This window comes from Talpa occidentalis, unplaced genomic scaffold (genome assembly GCF_014898055.3).
Source record: "Talpa occidentalis isolate TD23 unplaced genomic scaffold, MPIMG_talOcc4v2.1 talOcc4.12, whole genome shotgun sequence".
In the NCBI taxonomy this organism is placed as follows: domain Eukaryota; kingdom Metazoa; phylum Chordata; class Mammalia; order Eulipotyphla; family Talpidae; genus Talpa; species Talpa occidentalis.
In genome coordinates, this window is record NW_023601212.1 from 79,519,112 (window position 1) to 79,544,533 (window position 25,422).

Genomic DNA, 25,422 nt, shown 5'->3' on the forward strand with positions numbered 1-25,422 from the left:
TCCATCCTTGCTTTTCCCATCCCAGGGGGGCTCCTTTCTCTCTGGTTGCTGGCCCCCCCCATACCCCTGGGCCCCACTCCTCCACCCCCATAGGCTACAGAGCCTGATGTTTCACCGGCTGTCTTTTCCTCAAAGCTCCCAAACAGCCCCTTCTGCTAGGTGTCCTGAAGACTGCACGGTGGGGAGGTTCCAGACCCTCCAGTCATGTGTCCTTACTCTGGCAGTGGCCCTACACCAGCCGCCTCAGCCAAAGCAGGACATCTCCCCACTGCATCTCATCCATCTTCATCTCCAGCATGGCTGATGAGAGGGGAGGGCCAAGTCTTCAGTGCCGTTTTAACGCTCATCTAAGTGAGCTCAGAGCTGAGCCTGTAAACCCTAGACCTGGGACACTGCTCAAGGTCCTGGTCACAGGCAGGATCCCTGACCCGCTGTCCAGCCGGGCTCTGGGGCAGGCAGCATATTGGCCCCTGAAGGGAGGCATAGAAACGCAAAAGGGGGATGATGGAACATCATGTACTGAATGGCTTTGGGGGCCATGCCAGCCTCTTCTGGCCATGGTCTGGATTCAGGGCAGTGTTCCCCCCACAAGCAGCCCTTGGATGTTCATCAGTTGCAGGGTTAGTCCCACCCAACACCCCAGGACTTGAGTTTGGGGTAGCCCAGCCTGCTTTGCCCCTCCCCCAATACCAAAACCTGGTTCTCTAGCTACTTCCTTAGGGCTTCACTCAAATCTCATGCCTGCTAGACCTTCTTGGGTTTCAAGAACCTCATGGTCAGGAGGCAGGGACCCCAGGGCCTACTGAGCCCTAAGCAGGGAGTGCAGAGGTCAGAAGTATGCACATACTCAGGTGTAATCCTGGATCTGAGCTTACTGCCACCCACCTGGCAACACCCACCATGGATCCTGGCATGGGTGTGGCCACCACAGCCAGAGGGAAGTTAAAGTAAGTACCTGGCACTGCCCACGTTCATGTGCACCTGACACACCAAGGCTCTCCTCTCAGACAACGTGCAGAGCTGTCTGATTGGGCCCTCAGACGGATGTCTGCAGCCCAGGTGGCTGGCATTCAGCACCGGGCAGGCACCTTGGGAGCCCGGAGCGGTCTCGGCTCACACGACATGTGCTTCATCCCCAGGGCCTGTCCTGTAGGAAATCTAGGCGAGTTCCCACCAACCTCCTTGGGGCCAATTCATGTCAAAGGATAATTTTAAAATATGTTTTAAAAATGACTATAAATGGAGAGTGAATATTTGTCAAATATTTTACACATCAGTTGAGGAAACAAGTATTTGGCAAAGCTGGTTCATGGGATATTTTGAGAAGCTAGGTATTTATAAGTATTTTGAGAAAAGAATACAAAATAAGATTGTTACGTTAGATACAAAACTCTGTAGTGGAGTTTTCTTCTCTATGGGAGAGAAACCAATGAGTAATAGTGTCTTGATTGTAATGAAACTCTAGAGAGTGGAATCAAACAAGTCCACTCCCCAAGATTAGAGGTTGGCAAGCCTTTTTTTTTTTTTTTTGTAAAGGGCCAAGCACGCAGGTCTTGGTCACAGTTACTTTAACGCAAAGGCAGTCACAGACATTGAGTAAACAAAGGGTGTAGTTAGTTCAGCAAAAATTTTATTTATAAAAGCAGGCAGCAAGCTCAATTTGGTCCACAAACTCTCAGTTTGATGATCTTGGCTGTAGATCCTGAAATGTCCCTAGGTCAGGTCTGTGCAACAATGATTCAGTGTGACACCAACAGAACATGCCTCCGTCCACAGCTGGATGATGTTCCAGCGGCCCTTTCCTCAGTGGGCCAGGCAGGTCTTAGTCTTACAAGAAGATGGGATAGTTCTTAGGCTGCCTCTTGGGACACGCCAACACCTAGCCACTCGTGGATGGGCTGGCAACTTCTGTAGCCCAGTTTTCTTACTGGTCTGAGAAACAAAGGACAATTGTCATTAAACATCCTAAGAGAGGACAGGCTTCCAATGGCAGGGAGGGGGAAGACCCAACTGGGTGAAAATCCTTCACTTCCAGGCCCCTGACAGGGATCCTGGCAAAGGTGGGGTCCCTGGCCCAAGCTTTTCCAAGATGATCCAGAAAGGGTGAGGTTTATAGCCTTAGGGCATTATTACCCTCATCACCTTCATTCTTCTGCAGTTAAAGAGACACACACACACACACTGGCCTCAAGGTCAGCGTGCCACTCTCCAGTGAATGACTTCCTCACCCCAGCCCTCCAATCTCAAGAAGGAAATGGCCTTCCCAGGAAGTGGTGGGAAAAGCTCCAGATTTCACTGAGGGCTCCTGAGCTGCTGCTCAGCCCTAGAGAAACAGCTGGGGAGCGGTTAGGGCTCCAGTAGCTAATCAAGACCCCAGTCCCTGTTGCTAAATACGGTAGGGCCTTTATAATAAGCTTCCAGCTGTGAAATATCGACTAATCGAAACGGACTGGTCACTTCTCCCTGAGGTGCTCTGTATCTCTGCCTCCTTCCCAAACCTCAGCCTACTTGCCGCCCCCCCCCCGCCCCCGCAAGAAGCTCACTGGCCCACAAGTCCAGTTGGCAAGGCACTGACAGCCCAGTGAGGGGTCTGCAGCACTGCGCCCGGGCAGCTGGGGCCAGGGCTTATACACGAGCATCTGGATGCCCACGAGCCCATCAGGGTCCTCTGCTCCCGCTGGCGGCCTGGTCTGTCCACACCCAGTGCGCTCCTACGGCACATTTCCAAAGAGGGCTTTGGGGACATGGGATGCGCAGAGGCGCTCAGCTTGAGGTTCGCGCTTAGCCTGGAAGAGAATAACACCACAGAGCGCAGCGCATGCGCAGTCACCAGCCTCCCCCGTCTCTCCGGCTTTCCTCGCGCCTGCGCCAGGTCCTCCGCTCCGACAGGGGGCGTCAGCCGGGCCTGGTGCCGCCCGCGCAGCCCGGAAGTGGCCGCTAACCCGGAAGAGGTCGCGTAACGGGAGTCTGGGGGCGGTGGGGCTGCGGCGCGAGGATGAACGCCCCTCCTGCCTTCGAGTCGTTCTTGCTCTTCGAGGGCGAGAAGAAGTAAGTGGAACCGGCGGGCCGAGAGGGTCGGGCGGGTCGGGCCTGGAGTCGCGGACCCGCGGCGGCTTCTCCCGGTTCTCTGCCGCGGGGCCGGAGCGCTTTTGGCTTGAGCGTCCACTCTGCCAAACTTCAGACGGCCCTGCGAGGCGGGGGTGACCCCACCTAGCTTGGAAATGACGAAACTTGCCCAGAGATGTTAAGTCACCGCCCCGGGCACGCAGGAATTGGCGGGGCTTCTTCAAACCCAGAACGTCTGACTCCAGAGCCCTTGCCCCCTGGCATCTGGCCGCCTGCTCCCGTGCCTTCCTGTCGGCCTCCTGCCTTGGGGCAGCCAGAGTGATCGCTCCAGAACACGCGGCTGTGTAAAGCTCCAGCCACTCCCCATGCCTGCAGGGGCATGGAAGATGAAGTCTAGTGGTCAGAGAGACTTGGCTCCTGGATCCCCCACTTGCCTCATCTGGAAAATGGGCTAGCTGGGGTATTTAGTCAGAGGACCTTTTCTTAGATTAAATGAGCTTGTAAAATTCAGAGTTCAGCACGTAGAAGAGCCTCCTAAGCAGTGGTTTTTATTTCTCCTTAACAGCCTGGTATGCAGGGTTCCGTGGTCTAGTCCCTGCCAGCCACTATGGTCTTCTCTGAGAGTGGTTCTCAATTGGGGACCATTTAGGATCCTCAGGATATTTAGCGATGTCTGGAAACATTTTGAGATTTCTCAAGGGGTGAAGGTACTACTGGCATCTAGTGGGTAGATGCCAGCCGTGCTGTTAATATCTCAGTTTACAAGAGCGCTCGCTTCAAAAGAGCATTGTCTAGCCTAAAATAGCAGTGGTGCCAAAGTTGGGAAATTGCTTTCAGAAAGAACAATCTAGAGCAGGTGGGGGTCCTTGGGGTCAGAGTTAGGCTCAGTGGTGCTCTCAAAGAGGTCTTTGGGGGGTGGACAGAGTGATGGCTTTCAGAAGCAGGTGGGGCATGAGTCTGTCTGAAGTACGGGGTGTAGACTGGAGGAGGGGAGCCCTCTCCCCCATCCGTTGCCTCTGCCTCTTCCTAGGATCACCATTAACAAGGACACCAAGGTACCCAATGCTTGTTTATTCACCATCAACAAAGAAGACCACACGCTGGGAAACATCATTAAATCGTAAGTCCAAGCCAAAGACTCAGAGACTGTTTAATGGGACTCTTTGAGGCAAAGCACAAATTCCAGATTTTCTGAGGTCTGAGCTCCAGGGACTCCTTCTGGTTGCTTACTCTGGCAGTTTACACACCCCGGCACTGCAAGTCCTCAAGTGATGTCATTTTGTCATTGAGAAAAAAGTCCTGGCCAATGTTGACTAAAAGTAAGTTATTCAAGGACCTGTTTTCCTTGTATGTCACTTCACTTAAAGTGAAGTCGTAGTTCCCAATAGCCTATAGATGAGGCCATTAATGAGAACTTAATTTTTTCAGTTACACTGACTCGTGTGTTCCATCGGCTCGTGTATGTGACTATAGTACGTAAATACACAGCAAGCCAGAGAAGCAGCCTCCTTGTGTTGCTGGCTAGTGAGCATGGCGGGCCTTCAGGGTTGGCTCTCATCCACCTGCTCCTGCTTGAGCTGAAGACCTTTTAACACCTGGCATAATGAGATGTAATCAGTGGCTACTTTAACTTTGGGAAGGGCAGGGGGAGGAAGAGGGGCTCTGCTTGGTTATCTGGTGTTACCGGTTGGTGAGTGTTGGGTTGGCCAGTGGTTAGCAATGGTGATTGCTGTCTTCCCCAGCCACTGCTGTCAGTGAAGTCAGGCCTATGCCCAGGCATACGTGTTTGAGGCTGTGCACAGAAGCCAGCCTTTTCTGGTGTTAAGTAGGGGGTGGAGTGGGCCAGCTCTGTCCCCATGACTCCAGCCCTGGAGCCTCACCCAGTGTCCCCCCCTCCCCCCCACTTGAACCCTGTCTGCACCGGTGTACAGGCCTTCCTCTTACTCTTGGTGCTCCTGACCCACCCATGCCCAGCGTGCGACAGGCTTGGCTTAACACTTGCTCTAAGCCGTCTCCATTTTCACTACAGTTCTAGAGCCTGGGTTCTTCCTTCCTGCTGCCTCTGGTTGCTGTGCCAGGTGCTCTGGAGTTGGAAGTGGGGCTTATTCTTTTCTGGCTTAAGCACAGGTAGGATGTTTCCAGCCTAGGGAGGTCTGTCTGGGGATACATGCAGGCTCCCCAGCTTCCCTACTAAAGGAAGTGGGCAAGTGTTTGTTGGTAGACCTTGTTTCCCAGCAAGGGTCCTTGATCCTGTGGGTGCGGGTGGGGTTAGTCCCGACAAGGTATATCTGTCCATTATTTTGCGTGCGGGGGTGGGGGTATGTGTTGGAGGGGGGACAGGGTGAGTGGGCCAGAGGCGGCCCGGGAGGGGAGAGGGGAAGCGGGGAGAGGATTCACCAGAGGCAGAACATGAACGCTGCAGCAGGCAAGACAGAGGCCTGCTGCGCCCTGTGTTCGTCAGCTCCCTGGCCGGGGATCGAACTCAGGCCGTAGGCGTGATAGCGCTGAGCCTTAACCCCTAGGCCAACCAGGGAGGCCCTCAGAGGGTCTGTTTTACTGATGAGGAGTAGTTGTTGTTGTTAGGAGGGTGAAAGCCTAAAAATGAATGGGAACACCTGGGTGTGGGCCTCAGCTTTTGCTTCAGGCCTCAGCCCTACAAGAAGATTCCGGGGGGGTGGGGGGAAGAAAAGAGGGGGAAAAAAAAGAAAAAAAAAAAAGAAAAAAAAAAAAAAAAGATTCCGGCTTAGACCTGGTGAGCCCAAGGACACTAGGCTCAGCCTCGCTCAGCCTCCCTCACCCCTTGCCACCTCATACCTGTATTCCAGGCAGCTGTTGAAGGACCCACAGGTGCTGTTTGCTGGTTACAAAGTCCCCCACCCCTTGGAGCACAAAATCATCATCCGCGTGCAGACCACCCCGGACTACAGCCCCCAGGAGGCCTTCACCAATGCCATCACAGACCTCATCAGCGAGCTCTCCCTGCTGGAAGAGCGGTTCCGGGTGAGGGGGTCAGACAGCAGCTGGGGGGCGGGAAGGCGGCAGTTCTCTGGTTTATATGTGGGAAGGGGTGGCGATAGGCACAGAGCAAAGGCTTCCAGCATAGCCTCCAGGAAGTGTGGACTGAAGCACAGTGCAGTTCGGGCCTGCGACTGCTGTCTACACTCATGGCTGGGAACCTGACCCAGTACCCCAGGTTCTCATTGTGCCTCCCCTTGGTCTCTATAGAAGCAAAGGACCAGATGCCCCTTGGGGCTGCTCTGATTTGTAAGGCCTGCTACTTCCAGGGCATTTGGGGGTTGGGAGGAGAGCTCATCCTAGACTGGGGTCCCACAGCTGAGGCCAGATGGGTGTGGTCACACCTGTTCATGGCAGGGGACCACCGACTCTAAGCCCAGCTGAGATGGGAAGGAAAGCTCCGCAGCCTGTCAGGTCTCGGCATCTCAGCCATGTGCTCACCTGGAGCGCCTCTGCTCCAGGCCACATGCTGCGAAGTAATGGGGTAGGCTGCGCCAGCTCCCTGGAGCTGTTGGGTTCCTGGCTTGCTCTTTCTGTAGAGCTCATGGCTACGCACTTGTTGTTGCCGGCGTTGCACGTCTGATGGCCTCACTGCACGTTCCAGCCACATCTCATGCTTTCTTCCTCTCCCCCAGGTGGCCATCAAAGATAAGCAAGAAGGAATTGAGTAGCAGCGTGGAAGGCGTCTTGCTTCGCTGTTTCTGACCCTGCACTGGACCTTTCTGTAGGCACCAACTGGAGGACAGCAGCCTCTCCCAGCTGTGGGTCTCCTTGTAGATATCCCAACAAGCCCCTCACCCGACACCCATGTGTCCTGTACATAGATGTTTTTTCTAATAAAGTGTGGCAGAAACCACTGTCTGTGTGGTTGTCAGGTAGGTGATCTATTTCAAAGCTACTGGGGGCCCACGGTTAAAGTACATTGGCCGGGAGATCAAGATTTCCTCAAGGGTGGAAGAATAACCTCATTTTGTACCAACAACTGGGAGTGGGGTGGTGGTGCTGCCAGGAGGGAACTGAAAACCCCTACACTTCATGAGTCTCTGCTCCTAGTTCTGCCTTCTTAAAGTAGGAGCACAAGATGGGACCCACGAACACGCTCCAACGACTTCTCACAGAGAGTTTAATAAAAACACCCACTGGTAAAAATATCTCCATCATTATAAAAGCTGAATAAGTTAAGTTGTGTTGTGTCCCTGGTGCTTTGCAAGAGGCAGGAGCTCCAGCTCGAGGCTACTGTCTTTTCCAGATAGCCACGATGTTGGAGTCTGTCAGAGCGGTGAGGTAGGTAAAGGTGGGGTTGGCCACCACTGTGTTCACCATGGTCTTGGTCACCGTCTGGCCCAGGGCCCGGGGTTGGGGCCACTTGAGAATCTGGTGGAAAGAGAGGTCTGGGTTTCTGTTCCCCAGACACCAGCCCCAGTGGGGGAGGGATGTGCGTACCTGCACTGGAGCCTGCGGGGATGCCGGCAAAGGCAGCTGCTGCGTCAGGATCTGCCTGATGTCGTAGATCCACACGTTACCCTCCTCATCCCCGCAGAGCACAATCCCCTCATCTGCAGAGAAAGAACCCGAAGCCTAAGTGGGGTAGGCCAAGGCTCCAAGAGGAGGTGGGGAGGGGGCGGGCAGGCTCACCAGGACAGGCACTGAGCGAGAAGTAGGCCAGATCCGTGGGTGACCACTGCAGCCGAGCCAGCACAACCACTGCCACCGTGGGCTGGCTGCCCCGGCCCATCCAGGTCTGGCTCCAGCTCCATAGGCAGATGGTGCCCTGGCCATTCCCCTTGGAGGCTGTGGGAGAGAACAAAAAACTGCCTGGGGGCCCTCTAGACACTTCCCTGTTCCACACTAGGGACCCCCTCAAAAGCCCTTGGACCTAAACCCCAGTCTAGGGGAAGGCAACCCATGAAGGACTTTCTGGAGTCCATCCGGGTCCTAGGGAGTCAGGCTGTCCCAAGCTGGGCTCACTCACCCACAACGTCCTCATTCACAAATGCCAGCCCATCCACTCTCCGTCCAGATGCCTCGGAACCCTCAGAGAAGACAAACTCCACTTCACACGGCCTGCAGGGCAGCAAGAGATACCGGTCAGCTGTTCCTTGCACATACAAAGCTCACTTACTCAGGTGTCTGCCAGGCAGCTGCTCTGGGCCTTGCCCGTGTGAAGACTAGAAGATGGACCCCCAAAGCTGCCTTCCAGGTCCTGGATCCCCACCCCACGCCCGAGTGCACTGACAGGTGCTGGGAGCCTAGAAGCATGAGGGGCTGGCTCTTCGAGCATCGGGGTTACGGCCATGGCCAGGAAGGGTTTTGGGGAGGTTCCCAGGAGAAGCGCTGGGGCCTGAGATGGGAGAGACTGGGGAAGGGTGTGGGGTTTGGGGTTTGCTCTGACCCCAAGGACAGTGGGAAATGGCTGCCTAATGCTCCCAAGCTGAGTGTGCAGGGGTCACAGCTGCGCTTGGAAAGACCACCAGTAGCCGCCCCAAGCCCTAGAGAGGCTGAAAGGCAGACAAGTACCAACTACAAAGCAGACGCATCTGACAGGTGGGAGAAATGGCACCACAGGGGAGCAGGAAAGAGGCAGGCACAGGGCTACCCCCAATGCTCGGCTAGACAACTGCCACTGTCAGTGCTGCAGCTTCTGCGGCTTTGCTCCTACCACCAACCCTGAGAATCTCCCCAGGCTACTCCCTGGCTTCAAACTATGTTACAGGCCGCAGTAATCGAAGAACTGTCATTAAAACAGACCAATGGAACAGAACAGAAAGCCCAGAAATAAAACCATGTATACACGGTCATAGGATTTATGCCAAAGGAGGTTAGAAAATGAGGATAGTCCACTAGCTGCTAGGAAAATTGGATCACTACACAAACATTAGCTCAAAGTGGATGAAATACTTGAATAAGAACTGAAATCAAATTCCTAGGAAAAGATTTGGTAAGCCTGACACTGGTTTTAGCAATGCATTTCTGTATCTGACCTGAAAGGCAAGGGTAACAAAAGCAAAAATAAACATGGAACTCATCACACTTTTAGTTCAGCTTCTGCACAACGAAGAGTACATCGACAAAATGAAAATACGATATACGGAGTGGGAGAAGACACTCGTGAATCACATCTGATGAGGGGTTCACATCCAAAATACACAAGGGCCTCCCTCGTGGCACAAGGGGTTAAGTCTCAGCACTATGAAGCTATCTGCAGCCACTGCAGCACGAGTTCGATCCCTGGTTAGGGAGCTACCCAAGTGGCACAGCAGACCTCTCCTGGCTCGCCAGCTACTCCCTCAGCAGTGTATTTCAGTAGATCCGCCTGTTCTGCTCCCCTCTCTGTCTCTGTGAATCCTCACTCCCCCACACCTCTGGCCTGTACCTAGTTCTTGTATGCATAAATAAATCTTTAAAAAATATATATCCAAAATACATAAACAATGCAGGCAACTCAAAAATATGATTTAAAAAATGAGCAGAGAGGGGCGTCCCCAGTGGCGCAGTGGTTGAGTGCTGGGTTGCAGAGCTGCCCACAGCCTCTGCAGCGCCGGTTCGATCCCCGGCCACCGGGCAAGGGTCCCACATGGCGTGCAGACCTCTCCTGCCACCCACTGCTCCCCTCAGCAGTGTACTTCATCAGTCTGCCTGTTCTGTTCCCCGCTCTGGCTCTGGTGAATTCTCTCACCCTCCCGCGCTTCTGACTGTACCCAGTGCTTGTATAAATAAATAAATAAATAAATCTTAAAAAAAAAAAAAGCAGACATTAAAAAAAAAAAACTACCCAGGGAAATGCAAATCAGAAGCAGGAGACTCCATGTCACTCCTGTCAGAATGACTGCGGTCAAAGACAAGAAACAGGTACTGGGAAGAAAGGGGAACATCGCGCACCGCTGGTGGGGGCGCAGGCTGATGTGACCACCATGGAGAACATGGAGGGGCTCAAAAACTGAAAACAGAACTACCAGGGTATGTACCCGAAAGCAGGAAAGGCTACTTTGAAAAGATGACTACGACCCCGTGTTCACTGCAGCATTACTTACAGCAGCCAAGATACGGGCACAACGTCCTCATCACATTTAGGAGACAATGCAGAATCTTTCACAGCCCTGCTACTTCGCTTCGTGCCCTTTCCTAAAGTCTCTCGGCTGTGGCCAGGCCTCCCTGGCGGCCTGCGCTCCCACCACTGTGCTGTGCCGCATCCTCTGCCTGCCCGCCTGCCTCGCAGGCTCACATGGACAGTCCGAGCCTGAGCACCTGCCACCGGTCACCTCTTTAGAGCCCTCTCAGGCTCCCTGTTCCTCTCAGAGCACCTCATTCCTTTGTAGGTGACAACGCTGGGGCTTAACTGGCCACCTTGTTTAATGCCTGTCTCTCCCACCAGGAACTCACTGGCTGTCGCAGGGACCGCATGCCCAGCATTCTCCAGCCTTCCGGGGGTATAGATAAACCTTAAGTTCAGGGCAGGCAATGACGAGACCAGGGCAGGCCTGGTACCTGCTCCCAAAGCTGCCCGAGAACAAGCTCACTAGGGCCATCTGGTGGCGCACCGTTGTAAACCCAGTTAAAGCCACTATAAATGTTTAAAATTTGGCAGGCGGGTGTGGAAAACTTGTTTCAAAGTTGTCCAAGACAAAGCCTCTTAAGTCCATTCCCTTAGCTATTAAAACCCCCAGCGCCACCTGCCAATACAGAAACAGTCTGCCTCTCGCTGGCTCCCTCCTCGCCCCGCGCATGGGGGGCCGGCTTCAGACTCCACCTGGGCTGTGACCCAGCCGGTCCATCCCCCAGACACCATCTTCCCTGCCTCCACTCGTCCTGGACGTCAGCACCCCCACCTCACAGAGGAGGGTCACACTGCTGGCCCTGCGGGACCTGGGTGGGCAGTAAAGCCAGAGCTAAAAGGGAGGGGCTCACAGCCCAGAGGGGACGGACCCAGCCCAGCCTCCCAGCCTGAGAGGTTGCAGGTCCTCTCCTGGAGGCGCTAGCAGGAGGCGGGCAGGCTAGCGCTGTGAAGAGGCCTCTGAAAACAGCCGTAGTAGCTGCCCAGGGCAGGGGTTTGGTTCAGTCCCTCCCAAGCAGGCACGTCAGCCTTCCACACTAGCAGTCCCGCTCGGAGGCTTGGCTTTCTGGGCATCCCTACCAGCCTCACCTCCTCTTCTGGGGCTGGTCCAGCCGCACGTCCCAGCAGCAGCAGCCACCTTCACAGCCAGCTAGCAGGTAGGCATCTGGGCAAGAGGCGACTGGGCAAAGGCGCAGGGGGATGGAGGTGGTGTCGAGTGTCAGCAGCTGGCTGTAGCAGGTGAGGGGCAGCGTGAGCCCACAGACCAGAGGGCAGTCCCCCTCACCACCAGCCGGCCCCTCCCCAGCCCTGCCCCAAAACATCACCTGCCCTGGAATTCATAATCGTGGTTGAGCGCCCCGATATCCCAAAGGATGATCCGCTTGTCATAGGAGGCCGCTGAGGAGGGGAGATGGAGAGGGAGAGGTGGCCCTGAGGACATCCTGCCCCTCCTGCAGGCTGCATTGCAGGTTGGACAGTGACCCCAAGGCCAGCCTGAGGCAGGGAGGGCAGACCAGAGCTGGGGCAAAATCTCAGGGGCCTTATAGCCCCTCTCTTGCCAAAACCTCACATGCTCCTCTGCTCATACATCACCCTTAGGCTCACCACACCTGGAAGGCCAGAGGTACCCTCCCTCCCAGGATAGACAGAGTGGACCAAGCTATTAACTCCAAGGGCACAGAAGAGGTTGTGAGTAAAGCCTGGATCAGTTGGTCATGAAGCCATAGCACTTGGCCACAGCCAGGGCTGATTCCAGCAGCCCAGTGAGCCCCGCCCCCCTCACCCCGCCAAATAAGCTCCCTGCCAGCCTGGGGAGGGTGCACTGAGGTGTCATGGCTGCAGGACTGGAGTGCTGGGGACCCTGGGAGGATAGGGAGAGGGTCTTACTGAAGAGATGGGTCTCATGTGTGGGGCTGAAGCAGAGGGTGGCGATGGCCTTCTTGTGGGCCCGGATGACCCCACAGCAGAAGCCGGCCCGCACGTGCAGCAGCCGGACCAGGCCCCGTAGGCCTGCAGCTGCCAGCACACTCCAGCGCTTCTTGTGACCTGCCTGTGTGACCACAGTCAGGGCTGTCCAGGCCACGGAGAAGAATTCCTGAGGTGGGGAGAAGTGGTCAAGAGGGATAGAGCTACTTGTGTGCAAGTGCACAGGGTATGGGGCTCAGGGACTGAGGCCCAGCAGCAAAGAAAAAAGTCACCTAGTGAGCAGGTGGCTGGGTCTGGACTCCAGGGAGCGAGGGCTGTGCCCACAGCCCTAACCCTCACCTCTCCAGGTGACTTGTACTTGTGCAGTACGATGCCTGTTTGGCAGTCGATCACACACACCGCCTCCCCGCCACATGTGGCCACGGTCTGGGACGTGGCCCCTGCACGCCCTGTAATGAAAGGTAGGCCTAGTAGCAACATTTTCTGGAAAGATATCCCTGCAGCTCCCCCTCCCAGCCTTAACATTTTTTAAGTTCTTTGTCTCTCCTGTCTCTCAGGGCTCATTCTGCCCTGGCTGCCGACCTCCAGGTGGTATTCCCAGGCCTCCTGTCTAGAAGCTTGCTCTGTTTTTGTCTACTGTGGTGCCACCTGCCCGCCCACCAGGGACATACCCTCGTCCCAGGCTGGCTCAAAGGCACAGGCCCACAGCTGGGTCTCCAGGTCCTGAGGGCTGTTGTTCTTGCTGTGACACTGCAGGAAGTGCAGGGGCTCCAGCTGCAAGCCAGGCTGTGAGGGCACAGGGGGTCAGGGCTGCCCCAGCCCTTGCTCCCCACCACGCTCCCTCCACCTTGCCAGCTTACCTGGCTGCCATCAGAGCTTGCGGGACTGCCCTCCCCCTTGGCTGGTGGCGAGGGGCACGCCCGCTTATTGGAGGAGAGGTTGAGCGGGACAGCATCCGGTCGTTTCAAGGCCACTGGCCGGGCCTGTGGGGGGAGGGGGTGGGCTGAGGGCCTTGTGGCCATGGGCCCAAGTGCCTGGGCTTCCTCCCTATCATAGGCTGGACCTTCCCACTGGTGTGGGAGGACACAGCTGGTCCAGGGTCAGAGGCACTGGCTTGCTATTAGAGGCCATTTCCCGGGCTCATTTCCAGGAACCCCCCTTCCCCTCAGTCTTCCTAGGCAGGAAGGGCCAAAGCAGGTCCTTGGAGCCACACAGAACCACTCACCCTGGACTTCTGGGCAGCTGTGGCTTTCGGGGGCTTCTCTGGGACATCTGCCTCCTGCACCTGGGTCCCACCAGAGGCCACCAGCGCCTCAGAGATCATCTGCACCTGGGTGGATGAGGCCATCAAAAGTTGGGCACAGTCCTTAGTGTCCTCAGCCCTTCCCCAGAGGTGGGAGGTGATGGTAAGAGGGAACTTTCCTGAGTTAGGAAAGATCTTCCCAGCCAGTGACTCACCCCACTCCCCACAACCCCTCATGGTCAGAGACCACAATGCAGCTGAGGACATGGAAGCCAGGGAGATGGGAGCACCTAGCCCCGGCTCAATGGGATGAGGACGTACCCGCCACTGGGTGAACTCGCTGAGGGACTCCGGCCCGTAGCGGACATCCCTGACAGCAGACCTCACGAAGTCGGCCTGGGCCTTCTCAGCCTCCTCCTCCGGGCTCAGTGTGGACATGAACTTCTTCCAGTGCGCTGTGACCTGGCCGGGGAGGGACCAGATCCAGGCCCAGCCCACTCTAGCTCTCCTGGACCCTCCATGGTCTCTCTGCTCCCAATCTCAAAGCCATAGGTGCTTCAACCTTATTTTCTAGAAGTTTGCCTGGAAACTGCCCTAGCAGGTTGCACATACCTACACATCAGTCCAAAACCAAGAAACTCCTGGAAAGGGAGGAGCTGGCCCAGGATAAAGTAACTGTGAAAGTGTCCTAGCCTCCTCTTGTCGTAGCCTGCACCCTTGGGGGCCAGGACTTCCAAGGACAAGCCAAGCACCACAGCCAGGCTCAGAGCAACACACCAGGCTAGAGGTCAAGGGCCGCTGGGTCAGGGCAAGGAGCCCCCTCAGCATCCTCTAAACATCCAATCTGTCACTGTCTCAAGGTCCCCGACTGCAACCAAGCACCAGAGACACTTCCCAGCCCCTTACCCTGCGGGTCAGCTCCCGGTTCAGATTCTCCACCTGCGAGGAAGTGGAAGAAGCATCCTTGCCGTTGACCTTACGGAGCGTGGGCAGGAGAAAGGAGACTTTCAGGTTGTCACTGACCTGAGGGATGAGGGAAAAGTGGCTGTTAGGCCTTAGGCACGGGCCCTCTTAAACCCGCCTGTGCCACAAACGCTGAGCCGAAAACACTGCTGCTGCTCAACTGATTGGCTGTTAGGCAACTATACCATGAAACATGACAAAATCATGAGGAAACAAAGGATATTAATGAAAAAAGACCTAATGAGACACTTTTTCTCTAAGAAGTCTCCCTTCTGTCAGAGAGCTACCAGTTTCCACACAGGATATGCACCTGTACCCAAGCCCTGTACTGCACTGTCTAAACTTTCTATGCGATCGTTCCAGATAGGAGATGCTGTTTCTCATCATTCTATGCAACCTGCATCACCACTCGTACATATATGTGGACTTCACTACATATATGTCCCATCCTTCCACTTCACCAAATTACCTACGTGAAAACTCTGTCTACTTCATGTTCTCCACTATTCTCCACTTTCAAATATCGAAATGTTCACTTTTTTTCCACTGAAGAATTGTATGTGTACATGGGCCTCCCCGGTGGCGCAGCGGTTGAGCGCTGGGTTGCGAAGCTGCCCGCGGCCTCTGCAGCACCGGTTCGATCCCCGGCTGCTCCCCGGCCACCGGAGGAGGGTCCCACATGGCGCGCAGACCTCTCCTGCCGCCCGCTGCTCCCCTCAGCAGTGTACTTCGGTCCTTCTGCCTGCTCTGCTCCCCGCTCTGGCTCTGGTGAATCCTCTCACCCTCCCGCGCTTCTGACTGTACCCAGTGCACGTATAAACAAACAAACAAACATAAATAAATAAACATGCCTCTATAAAAAAAATAAAAAAAAAAAACCAAAAAGAATTGTATGTGTACAGATGGATTACAGCACTAGAAAGAAGGATCCCGGCATTTTCTGTCCTGGGTATTTTCATGTTACTCCTCTACTGTCCGTGACGCCCGCTGAAGCTGTCAGTACAATGAACCAAACTGATGAGAGCAGGTTATTCTTCCATTTCTCTAGATCTGTGAGTTGCACATCAACTCTGGGGCTAATCAATCCACGCTTGTTTAACCTGCTTGTGAGGCTCGCAGCAACTGCACAGCTGTGATCAGTGATTTCAAATTAACACCTCATCGTCACAGAAACTGGATGATGTCTCGGGAGCACTAGGTCCTTGCCTAACAAGGATCTGGCATTTGCCTCTTTTTGGTATGGTTGATGCTCCCAAGAGCATCAGCAAGAACATTCTCGTACCACGGAGGTAGGCAAAAATGGTGGAAAGTGAACTGTTTTTCATTTTCAAGAAATATATACCCATCAGGGGCCTCCCTGGTGACGCAGGAGTTAAAGTCTCAGCACTATCAAGCTATTGCCAGCCACTGCAGCACAAGTTCAATCCCCAGCCAGGGTGCTGACCCACATGGCACAGCAGACCTCTCCTGTCTTGCCCACTGCTCCCCTCAGCAGTGTATTTCAGTCAATCCACGTGTTCTGCTCCCCACTCTATCTCTGGTGAATCCTCTCATCCCCCACCCCCACCCTGCACTCTGGCCTACACCCCAGTTCTTGTATGCATAAACAAATAAATAAAATAAATCTTTAAAAAAAAAAGAAATTCATACCCATTGGGAATCACACAACCATTTCTTTTTTAGGGGGGAGGTAGAACTTGTTTCTTTTTTTGCCTCAACTTCTAACATTGCATAAATTTGGTAAAGACAGTATTAGACAACCACTGTATTGAAATTAGCAAAAAAAACCCCAGAAAATTAATGCTCTTCGAGACTTGTGAATTACTGGCTGCCTCTTTTATATTTGCCAGAGCTGGGCAAAACTTTTGGTTTCAAGGGTGGGAGGGGTGATGGTGCTCACCTAAGGAGCTGCAAACTGATAGGCTGTTTCTACTATAGGGTGCAACCTAACTTTACACTCTCCCAGTAAGTTTTATCATTGTATTTTCTTCTTTTTTTTCCTTCTTTCTTATCATCATATAATTTTTTAAATTTTTATTTATGCATACAAGAACTGGGGTGTAGGCCAGAGATACGGGGTGGGGGAGTTGAGAGGATTCACCAGAGACAGAGTGGGGAGCATAACAGGTGGATCTACTGAAATACACTGCTGAGGGGAGCAGCAGGCAAGACAGGAGAGGTCTGCTACACCACGTGGGTCAGCTCCCTGGCCAGGGATCAAACTCATGCCTCAATGGTGACAGCTTGACACCCCTGCACCACCAGGGAGACCCTCTTATCACCATAATTTTCAGTCGGGAGCACTGCATCAGTGAAACCAAACTGGCAGTTATTTGATCTTTTATGGCAAAACTGCCTGTGGTCGGCTTGCTAGGTGCAAAAATGCTTGCAGAAAAGAACTTAGGTGAAACTACTTAGAACCAATGGAAAGGTGGGGGCCCCTACTTACTGTCAGGAAGGGGTTGCCCTCCAGGCTGAGCTCCTCCAGGTGTGGGAACTGGCACAAGGCAGTGACATCTCCCAGCTGGTTGTTGGCGCAGCGGAGGATGCGCAGGTGGGGCAGGCCCAGGTTGGTGGGCAGCGTCTCCAGCTGGTTGTTGGAGAGGTCCAGTTCCTGCAGCTGCGTCAGGCGGCTCAGGAGCTTGGGATCCAAGTGCTCTGAGAGCAGCTCCAGCCCTGACAGGCTGGAATGGGGTGCAAAAGGGGAGACTCAGCTGCCTGCCTCCTGAGCTGCTTCCGAAGACTCAGCCTCTCCCCAGCACCGCGCTCTTTAAAATCCCCTAACTACTTCAGAACTCAGGCCAGCTGGTCCCCTCCAGGGGCTTTTCCTGACGCTGCGGCGGGGAGCGCAGCTCTCTGCTCCCCAGGCCCTCTGGAATTTCCCCAACAGGTTACTTAATAATCCCCTTTCTGCAAGACAGTCTCCTTAGCAGCCAGGCCCTCTCCCAGGGAAAGGCCACTCCAGGGGCCCCCGCCCCGTTTCATAACAAACCGAGAAGGCGACAACGGGACCGGGGGAGGGGTCCCAGCCTTTCTTCCCGACCGCCCGGAGACCCAGGCCGGCGAGGCGGGCTGTGTGGCCCCGGCCCCAAGGGGTCGCCGGCTCTCCTGGCCGCCTCTTACTTACTCCAGGCTGCGAATCTTCCCCAGCCGGTCGCTCTTGGGTCGCCCCCGCTGCATCAACAACCGAGCCGAGAGGGGGCCCATGGCGAGGAGACGCAGTCCACGCAGGCTCGGTGGGCGGCACCAGCGCCCAGCCGAGCGGGAGCCTCGGGGTGGGTGAGAGGTGCGAGCCCAGGAGGTGGCGCCGCGCGAGCCGGTCCTCTGCGAGCACCGGAAGGAAGCGGCTGCGCGCACCTCGTGCAGCGCCCGCGAACTACAACTCCCAGCGGCCCCCGGGGCCCCGCGCCTGCGCTCTGGCCGCCTGGACGCAGCGATGACGGCTACAGCGGTGGCCTCCCCGGAGGGCCCCCGGGAATGTGGCTGCAGGGGCGTCCGGACCTGTCTGATTTGCGAGCGGCAGCGCGGGAGTGACCCGCCCTGGAGGCACGCCCCACAGGTAAAGGCTGGGAGAGGTGCCGCGCCCACAGCTGCATTCTTCATGCGGGGAAACTGAGGCTTAGATGGGCAGCGAGGCCGGACCCGGGTTGGACCGTGGCGGGGGCTCGCGCGCGCGGGGGCGGGAGGGTGTGGAGGTGAGGGCTGGGGGAGTGGGGTTGAAGTGGGGAGGGGCTGGGACCTGGGGGGAGTCTGACACAAGCTCTGCATCGCCTGGGGCCTCGCTGCTGGCGGGGAGACGGCACAGAAAGAGTAGAGGGTGCTGGAAACCAGGGCGAGGCACACAAAGGCCCTGGGTGGACATTAGCACGGAGGAAATTAACTCCAAGTAATGTAAAAGCACTCGGAGCCTTTGGACCGGGCCTGGGAGTATTTTAGTTGGCTGCAAGGGTGTCCCAGCGGGAGAACTGCTTGGGTAAAGGCCCGGGATGGGTGGATGGGCTTGGAAGGTGGCTGTGGCTTCGGGTGAGGGAGATGAAATCTGTGGGACCTCACCACAGGGGCCCTGTGTGTGGCTGAAGGGCAAGCTGGGTTTGTCCTGAGGGCCATGAAGAGCCCCTGAAGGGTTTTAAAGGATGTTACATGTGAATTTTAGAAAGATCCTGGGGGGGGCGGGTGTGGGCAGGGGGTGGAGGAAGAGGCAGAGGTAGATAGGAAGTCATAGAGGCTGGGAAGCCAGTGAAGAAGCCGCCACAGTGTCAGTGGTAACAGGTAGGAAGGTGCTGTGAAACAGTATGGAGATTCCTCAGAAAATTAAAACTAGAACTATCACGTATGGATAGGTATATATCTGGTTATGTACCCAAAAGAAGTGAAATAGGGGTCTGGAGCTTGTCATAGGGCAGGACCCGAGACTACCCCACCTTGGCTGGAGAGGGCTTCCCTCCGCCCCCACCTAGGTGCTGCTCACCCTCTGGACGGTCTGGGGCCTCACTTTAGGGGTGGCATATTTCTCAAACTCTGGTCTGGGCTAGATTTTTTCAGACTGATTCTCTTCCTAATCCTCACCACAGCCATACACTCAGCCAGCAGAGACGGCGCGGACTCCAAGGCTACCCTCCACTGGGCAGTGTCAGGCTAGTTTCTTGACTCTGCCGAGCCCTCCATTTGTGACATGGGGAATGAAAAAATGGCTATTTGACGCTTTCCTTTTACAGATGAGGAAGGTGAGAAGGGGGCCTTTCTCAGGAGGTCGCTCTAGACAGGGCTGTGCCTCCCTCTAGACACCTAAATGGCTTCAGGGGAAACCCCTCAAAGACAGCCGATGGGGGCTAGTCCAGAGGGGGCTTCCGAGGGGCACACACATGTGGTGTGAGGAAGGCCTCCAATAGATCCATGAAACCCATCTTCCTTTTGCAGGAAACCCACCGTTTCATTTACTTCTCTGAGACCGGCTGGGCAGTGGGGGCCGAGGAGTCTGACTTTGCAGGCTGGGCCTTTCCCTTCCCGGGGGTGACCCTGATTGAGGACTTTGTGACCCCAGAGGAAGAAGCCAACATGGTGCAGTTGATGGACCAGGAACCCTGGAAGCTCTCACAGTCTGGTCGGAGGAAGCAGGTACCTGGGCCCAGAGCTCTGGGGGAGCTGGCCAGTCAGAGAGCAGACGTGCTGCTGGGCCTCTCTTGACTCCTGGCCCTGTGCCCCTTTCCTCACCTCCCTTGCTGTGCCCTCTGCAGCCCGCCTGTGACCCCCAGAGTCATTAGGGGGCAAGCTTCTCCTGACATCAAGGCTCAGGCAGCTGGGATTGTCCTTGTCTCCAGTGTCTAGTTGTGCATGCTGGATGCAGAGGTAGAGGGGTGCGGGGCCAGCTCAGCTTCCTGACGGGACACCAGTGAGGTGGGGCTCAAAGGCACGCGTGGCTGCTCTAATTTCTATGCAGCTCTTCTCAGCTGGCCTAGTGCTGGTGACACTTGTGGCAATTTCTGGAAGGCTGCCAGACACCTTCCTGTTCCAAGTTCTCTCCGCATCAACTCCATGTGTCCTGACACTTGTGAGCTGGGCCTCCGAGTCCTGGCACTCCCCTTGGTTGGATTTTACAGCCCCTTCCTCTCTTGGTCCAGCTCACTCCTGTTCCTCATCACTGGGGCAGTCCCGGGCCCAGCTGCCCTGCACGCTGTCCTTCCTGCCACCTCACTTTACCCACCTTGGGAACCATGGCCACTTATCCCACACCCTCTCCTCACCATGTCACACTGTCACCGAAGCATAGCCCTGGAGTCCAGCCCCTCTCTCGGCCCCACCACTGACCCAGTCACATCTGCTGGGGGGTCTCTTTGAAAACACACACACAGAGACACAGATACACACACACACAGACACACACACACACACCCCCTGCTGCTCTCATTCCACGTACGTTCATCTGCCGCTCTCGTTACACACACTCTCTCTCTCTCTCATCTGCCACTCTTGTTCCAAACCTCTTGAGACCCTAAATTTAGCTTTGCCTCTTTTCCCACAGTGTTGCTACCTTAGCAAATTGCGTCTGACGCCTGCTTAAGCTAGAAACATGGAACTTTCCAGATTTCTCTAAGTCTCTCATTGGTAATTCCTGTCAGCTTTTTCTTCCTTCAAAACATATCCTGAATCTGAGAATATACTGCCACTGCCACCCCCTGGATCCCAGCCCCAGTTCTTTCTTGGGGTTCCTGCAGGAGCTTCTGGGGCAGCCCTCACTGCTCTTCTGTCAGTTTTCAATGAAGAGGAAAGTGACCCCTTTAATGCTTAGATCATATCACTGCTCTGCCACAAGCCCTCCCGGCCCTCCAGCTCAAACTAAATGCAGAGTCTTTACAACGCCCCGGAAGGCCTGGCCCTGGCCACCAGCCCAGCCTCTGTTGCCACTGCTGCTCCATGCATGTCCCCCACGCAGTCACACCAGCCCCCTCATGGCCCTTCAATGCTTAGCCTCGCTCCCCTCAGCTCCCACTCCCTTCTCAGGCTTTCGGTCAGCTGCTGCCTGGGGTGGCCGCAGGAGCCAGCGCTCTCAGGCGCTCTGAGCCCTTGTGACCTGAAGAGAAGACTGACCAGTGCACCCCTTTCCCGAACGGCAGGGGGAGATGCTCCCCACCTTCATTCTGAGGTGTATTCTAAAAGACTCCTCCCTGATTTTTTTGTTTTGTTTTGCTCTTTAGATAGAATCCACATACTGTAAAATTCACCTGTTTTAAGCATATACCTGAGTGGTTTGGCTTTTAGTATATTAGCAGCATTGTGGAGCCATCACCACTGTCCAGTTCTGGAACATTTTCATCACCCCAGAGGCAACCTGTACCCATTAGCAGTTGCTCCCCACTCCCCTATTTTCCCAGCAACCGCTAATGTACTCACTGCCTCTGGATTTGCCTGTTCTGGACACTTCCTGTAAATGGGATTAACAAGTGACCCTGCATCTGGCGTCTCTCACCTGGCATGTGGTCGAGGCCCATTTGCCTGTGGTATGTGTCGGCGCCTCACTGCTCCTCGTGGCTGATGCTGTCCTGGGACAGGGGTGCCTTTGTGTGTTCACTCGCTGGCACACCTCGAGCTGTTTCCACTTTGTGGCTGCCATGGAGAGCGCTACTGTGGACCTCTGTGGGCAGGTTTCTGTCCTCTTGGTCACGTAGCTGTGGGCAGAGCTGCTGGGTCACACTCCCTTATGGAACTGAACTCCAGTGGCCACTGAACTCCAGTGGCCCCCAGTGTTGACGAGCTCAGTAACGCTCCTTGGATTGACCTTCCTCCCTCGACGCTCGTTCTTCCCAGATCCCACCCTTGGCATCACGCACGTCCCAGAACACACGACCTGCACTTGGGTCTCCTGTCTCTAGCCCAGCTTTCTGGGGAACCTGGGCACAGACATCCCGTGACCACTATACCCCCATTCCTTTCCTCATTTTTCCCCTGAGCACACGCTGCCACCTGACATTTGCCGTAGACTTGTTCTTCCCTGGCGCTGCTGCCTGCTGCTGGGATGTCACATCCACCGAACCACTCGTTCCCGTGGTTGAATCTTCAGTCCCAGCCTGTCTTAGCTCTTTCTGTAAACTCAGTCTTCTCCTCTCCCTTTCGTCCCCATCCTTCAGGACTACGGCCCCAAAGTCAACTTCCGAAAACAGAAGCTCAAGACCGCCGGCTTCAGTGGCCTTCCCAGCTTCAGCCGGGAGCTGGTGCAGAGAATGAGCCTCTACCCTGTCCTCGAAGGCTTCCAGCCCGTGGAGCAGTGCAACCTGGACTACTGCCCCGAGCGGGGCTCGGCCATCGAGCCCCACCTGGATGACACCTGGCTGTGGGGAGAGCGGCTGGTGAGCCTCAACCTGCTGTCCCCCACCGTGCTGTCCATGTCCCGGGAGACTCCAGGCAGTCTGCTATTGGGCCTGGACCCGACTGGCTTCCCGGAGCCCTTGGTGGAAGGCGTGATGGCGCCCAGCAGGTCCGTGCTGTGCCAGGAGGTGGAGGTGGCCGTGGCCCTACCCCGCCGCTCCCTGCTGGTGCTCAGTGGGGCAGCGCGGCACCAGTGGAAGCACGCCATCCACCGCAGGGACATCGGGGCGCGCCGTGTGTGCACCACCTTCAGGGAGCTGTCGGCCGAGTTCTGTTCTGGTGGGCGGCAGCAAGAACTGGGGCAGGAGCTCCTGCAGCTCTCTCTCTCCTTTCAAGGGAGACCCGTGTGAACTTTTCCCTGGGGACAGTTGCTGGCGCTGGGCCTGGCCAGGGCCGCCAGCTCCAGCTGACCATTCACCAGGATTGACAGGGGAGCTCAGCACCAGAGCCTTTTCTCCCAGCCCAGGAGGCTTTACGAAAAAAGAGCCCGACGCCCTGACACCATGGCAGTGCCAGCCCTGCTGGGGAGACGGCGCTGATGGGAACACACCTCAGATCAGTCCCCTTCACCGGACCTTGGCCGCTTGTCTGGGTTGTCACAGTTGGAGGGAAGTGGGTCATTTGAGTTTAAAAATGTTGGTATTTAAAACCATCTTCTGCTTTATTCGTCACGCCTAATGAGGTTCCCCAGTACCCGACCTGTAGACTCGAGTGGCATGTAGCCTGGTGAAGAGAGCCGATAGAAGATTGGAAGTGACTCTTATTCCAGACTGCAGAGCTGGTGCCCTCAGGCTCACCTGGGACATGCCTGACTTCACGGGGTGGGGATGCAATGAGGACAGGAACAGCTCCTGCCACCTGGTGCCCCTCCCCGCATAGTGCTGTTGAAAAGGGAAAGAAGTCTCGACTCCCAGGCCTGCTCAAGGTAGTTTACTGTCTCGCGCTACACTGTGTGGGGTGCGCACCTGCTGCCAGGTGAGGCACAGGGAGATGGCAGCAGGCCCTAGGCCTGTGGGGCCAGCCCTTTCTCCTGCCAGAGCCAAACTTGGAAAACAGGGCCCCATCACAGCCCAGAAAGGTTCACAGTTGGCACTGGTCTTTACAGTCACCCAGAACCTTCTAAGCTGTTAGGTAGGGGAGACCTCTGGCTACTGTGCACGCTCCGCTGAGTTTTGTCTGGAGAACCCTGTGAAGACCCGTGTGGGGGTTGCTGGGGTTTCTAGTGGCTGAGTGAGCCCAGCTGCAGGGGTGGAGTGGAAGGTGAGCTCTTAGACCACCTTGACTGCCACTCCCTGGGCCAGCTCACCCAGAGCAGGAGGGTCTTTGTCCCGTGATGACTCCCACCTGGCCCTCAGCAGCCCTGCTGCAGGTCCCTCGCTCTGGGCATCCCAGCCAGCGCCCCAGTGGATCTTGCTGTGTTTGGGTAGTTGGGTGGGTGCATGGTCAGGGTCAGCTCGAGGCTGAAGGGGAACCTTAGAGCAGCCTGCCCCCTGCTGGAGCCTGTGAGAGCCTCTACCAACTGAGGGTGCCCCAGGAATGTACACTTGGGAATTGCTGCGCTCAGACCTGCGGGGGGGGGGGGGGGGGGGGGGGGCAGGGGAACTAGGGGGTGTGTGAGACCTGTTAGTCTGGGTCCCATTCCATAAAGAGGCTCCTCCCCCACATCATCCCGCCCTTGGCAGACATCTGACAGCTGGGCCTTCCTGTAGGCCCCAGCAGCACACTGGGGAAACCCTCCCTCTTGCTGGCCTGCATGGCCCACAGAGCACCCCTCCGGAAACTGTCATGTCACGTTGTGGTCATGCTGGTGACCCCAGCTTGGTTTGTCCTTAAAACAACGCACCCACCGCATTACCTGGCACCCCCTGCCCAGGCTGCCCACTGGGATGGAGCTGGGAGATGACCAGGCTGGGGCTGAGCCAGTCACTCCTGGGCCCCACGCTGCTGCCCTGGATGTTTCCAAAGGACAGCACCCAGCAGCCACAGCCCAAGGGGCCGCGACAGCTGCTTAACCCCATGTTAGCTGGTGGTTCCGTGTGCAGCTCGTTTTTCTTAAGCTCGCTGTTTCTAAGCACGTGTTGTGCAGGCTGTTTGGTCTGTTCTGCTGCTTTTGCAGGCATAGCATGAACCGCAGAATAAACCAACCTGAATCATCCACTTCCTGACCCCCTTCTTCCAGAGTCTGGGGCAGCTCTGCTGACTTCCCTCAGACTGCCCTGCTGAGAGGTGTGTTGAGACCTGGGGCATTTGTTTGGAGATGCTGGTCCTAATGGCGGAGGGGAGACCAGACTCAGCAGGGAGCACCCTCTGGGTTAGTCCTACCAAAACTCAAGACTCAAACTGACCCACAAGGTATTCCCAGAAACCTGTGGGCAGCAGGGCCAGGAAAGGATGCCCTGGGTTCTAAAAGCCAAGTGAGGAGTTTCTGGGCTCACTCCTATCCCACCTTACTCCACTGGGCCTCAACCCTCTGGAGGCATCTAAGCCACAGCCGCATCTCCTCTCGACGGGTCACCTGGGTGCCACGCGGGCCCACTGCAAAGATGTCCACAGGTGGGGAGGGGTGGCTGTTTTTTTCCTTTAAGGAAATTTCAGCCCCCCCAACCTGACTTGAAATGGGACTGGAGAGCATGGGCTTACTGGCCTAGGGTCCTGTCCTGAGCCCTGGCCTTCAGCCCCCCAAGGCCTGGGGAGTCCTGGGCTGCAAGGGCAGTCTGACCCCCTGGATTGGAAGAGATTTTTCTGTACAGTGGTGCCAGCCACGTGCTGACACCAGGGGCCTCTGATTGAAGTACTGGAAATTAAAAATAGTAATAAGGGATAAATAATAAAGGACAAATTTTCCTCAAAGAGGGCCTCTGCCTCAGTGGGCAGCCAGACAGGACTCTGCAGCTTCCTCGGCACTCCCAGGCCAAGGGAGGATTCTGCCAGGAGCCACAGGCATGCCGGGTGGGCAGCTCCTCTCTGGGAGGTGGGGTGTAGGGTAAATGATTGTCAGGCTTTCCTGCCTTCCCGCCATTGGCTTGTTGATGGATCCCTGCAGTCCTGAATGCATGCCTGATGGCGGACACCTGGAGTGGGGTGTGGGCATATGTAGGTGGGCTGAGACTGGGCAGCGTCACGGGGAACGGAACCACCATCAGAAAGAGAACAAGGGGAGCAGAACAAGCAGAAAGAGAAGCAGCAGGCAGAATGAGAACCAGCGAAGCAGCAGAGACCACGAGACGCTGGAGAGCCCAAGAGGAGTGAAGATTCGCCAGGGGCTGGGAGGCCTGCCAGCCTCCTGGCCCCCCTGCAC

General features: G+C 55.9%; 3 protein-coding genes and 1 long non-coding RNA gene across 4 annotated transcripts; 3 read left to right on the forward strand and 1 right to left on the reverse strand.

Moving 5' to 3' along the window:
• The first annotated feature begins 2,930 nt into the window (after positions 1 to 2,930).
• POLR2J (RNA polymerase II subunit J) lies at positions 2,931 to 6,957 on the forward strand. Its single transcript, XM_037506882.2, has 4 exons — positions 2,931 to 3,048; positions 4,097 to 4,186; positions 5,892 to 6,066; positions 6,717 to 6,957. Exons 1-4 carry the CDS (start codon positions 2,996 to 2,998, stop codon positions 6,750 to 6,752), a joined length of 354 nt encoding a protein of 117 aa, XP_037362779.1. The 5' UTR covers positions 2,931 to 2,995; the 3' UTR covers positions 6,753 to 6,957.
• On the forward strand, positions 4,193 to 5,116 carry LOC129145520 (uncharacterized). Its single transcript, XR_008551216.1, has 3 exons — positions 4,193 to 4,385; positions 4,495 to 4,756; positions 5,096 to 5,116. It is a non-coding gene; the product is annotated as an uncharacterized LOC129145520 (long non-coding RNA).
• On the reverse strand, positions 5,816 to 17,570 carry LRWD1 (leucine rich repeats and WD repeat domain containing 1). The gene is made up of 15 exons (XM_037506880.2): positions 17,392 to 17,570; positions 16,714 to 16,948; positions 14,208 to 14,324; positions 13,623 to 13,763; positions 13,284 to 13,388; positions 12,919 to 13,041; positions 12,730 to 12,844; positions 12,398 to 12,507; positions 12,020 to 12,227; positions 11,458 to 11,530; positions 11,222 to 11,362; positions 8,054 to 8,145; positions 7,717 to 7,872; positions 7,525 to 7,637; positions 5,816 to 7,455 (listed from the first exon to the last, which is right to left on the reverse strand). Exons 1-15 carry the CDS (start codon positions 17,469 to 17,471, stop codon positions 7,315 to 7,317), a joined length of 1,950 nt encoding a protein of 649 aa, XP_037362777.1. The 5' UTR covers positions 17,472 to 17,570; the 3' UTR covers positions 5,816 to 7,314.
• A 123-nt stretch (positions 17,571 to 17,693) lies between these two features.
• Positions 17,694 to 23,689, forward strand: ALKBH4 (alkB homolog 4, lysine demethylase). The gene is made up of 3 exons (XM_037506883.1): positions 17,694 to 17,823; positions 19,182 to 19,379; positions 21,887 to 23,689. The coding sequence occupies exons 1-3, from the start codon at positions 17,701 to 17,703 to the stop codon at positions 22,472 to 22,474; spliced, it is 909 nt and encodes a 302-aa protein (XP_037362780.1). The 5' UTR covers positions 17,694 to 17,700; the 3' UTR covers positions 22,475 to 23,689.
• The last annotated feature ends 1,733 nt before the right edge of the window (positions 23,690 to 25,422 follow it).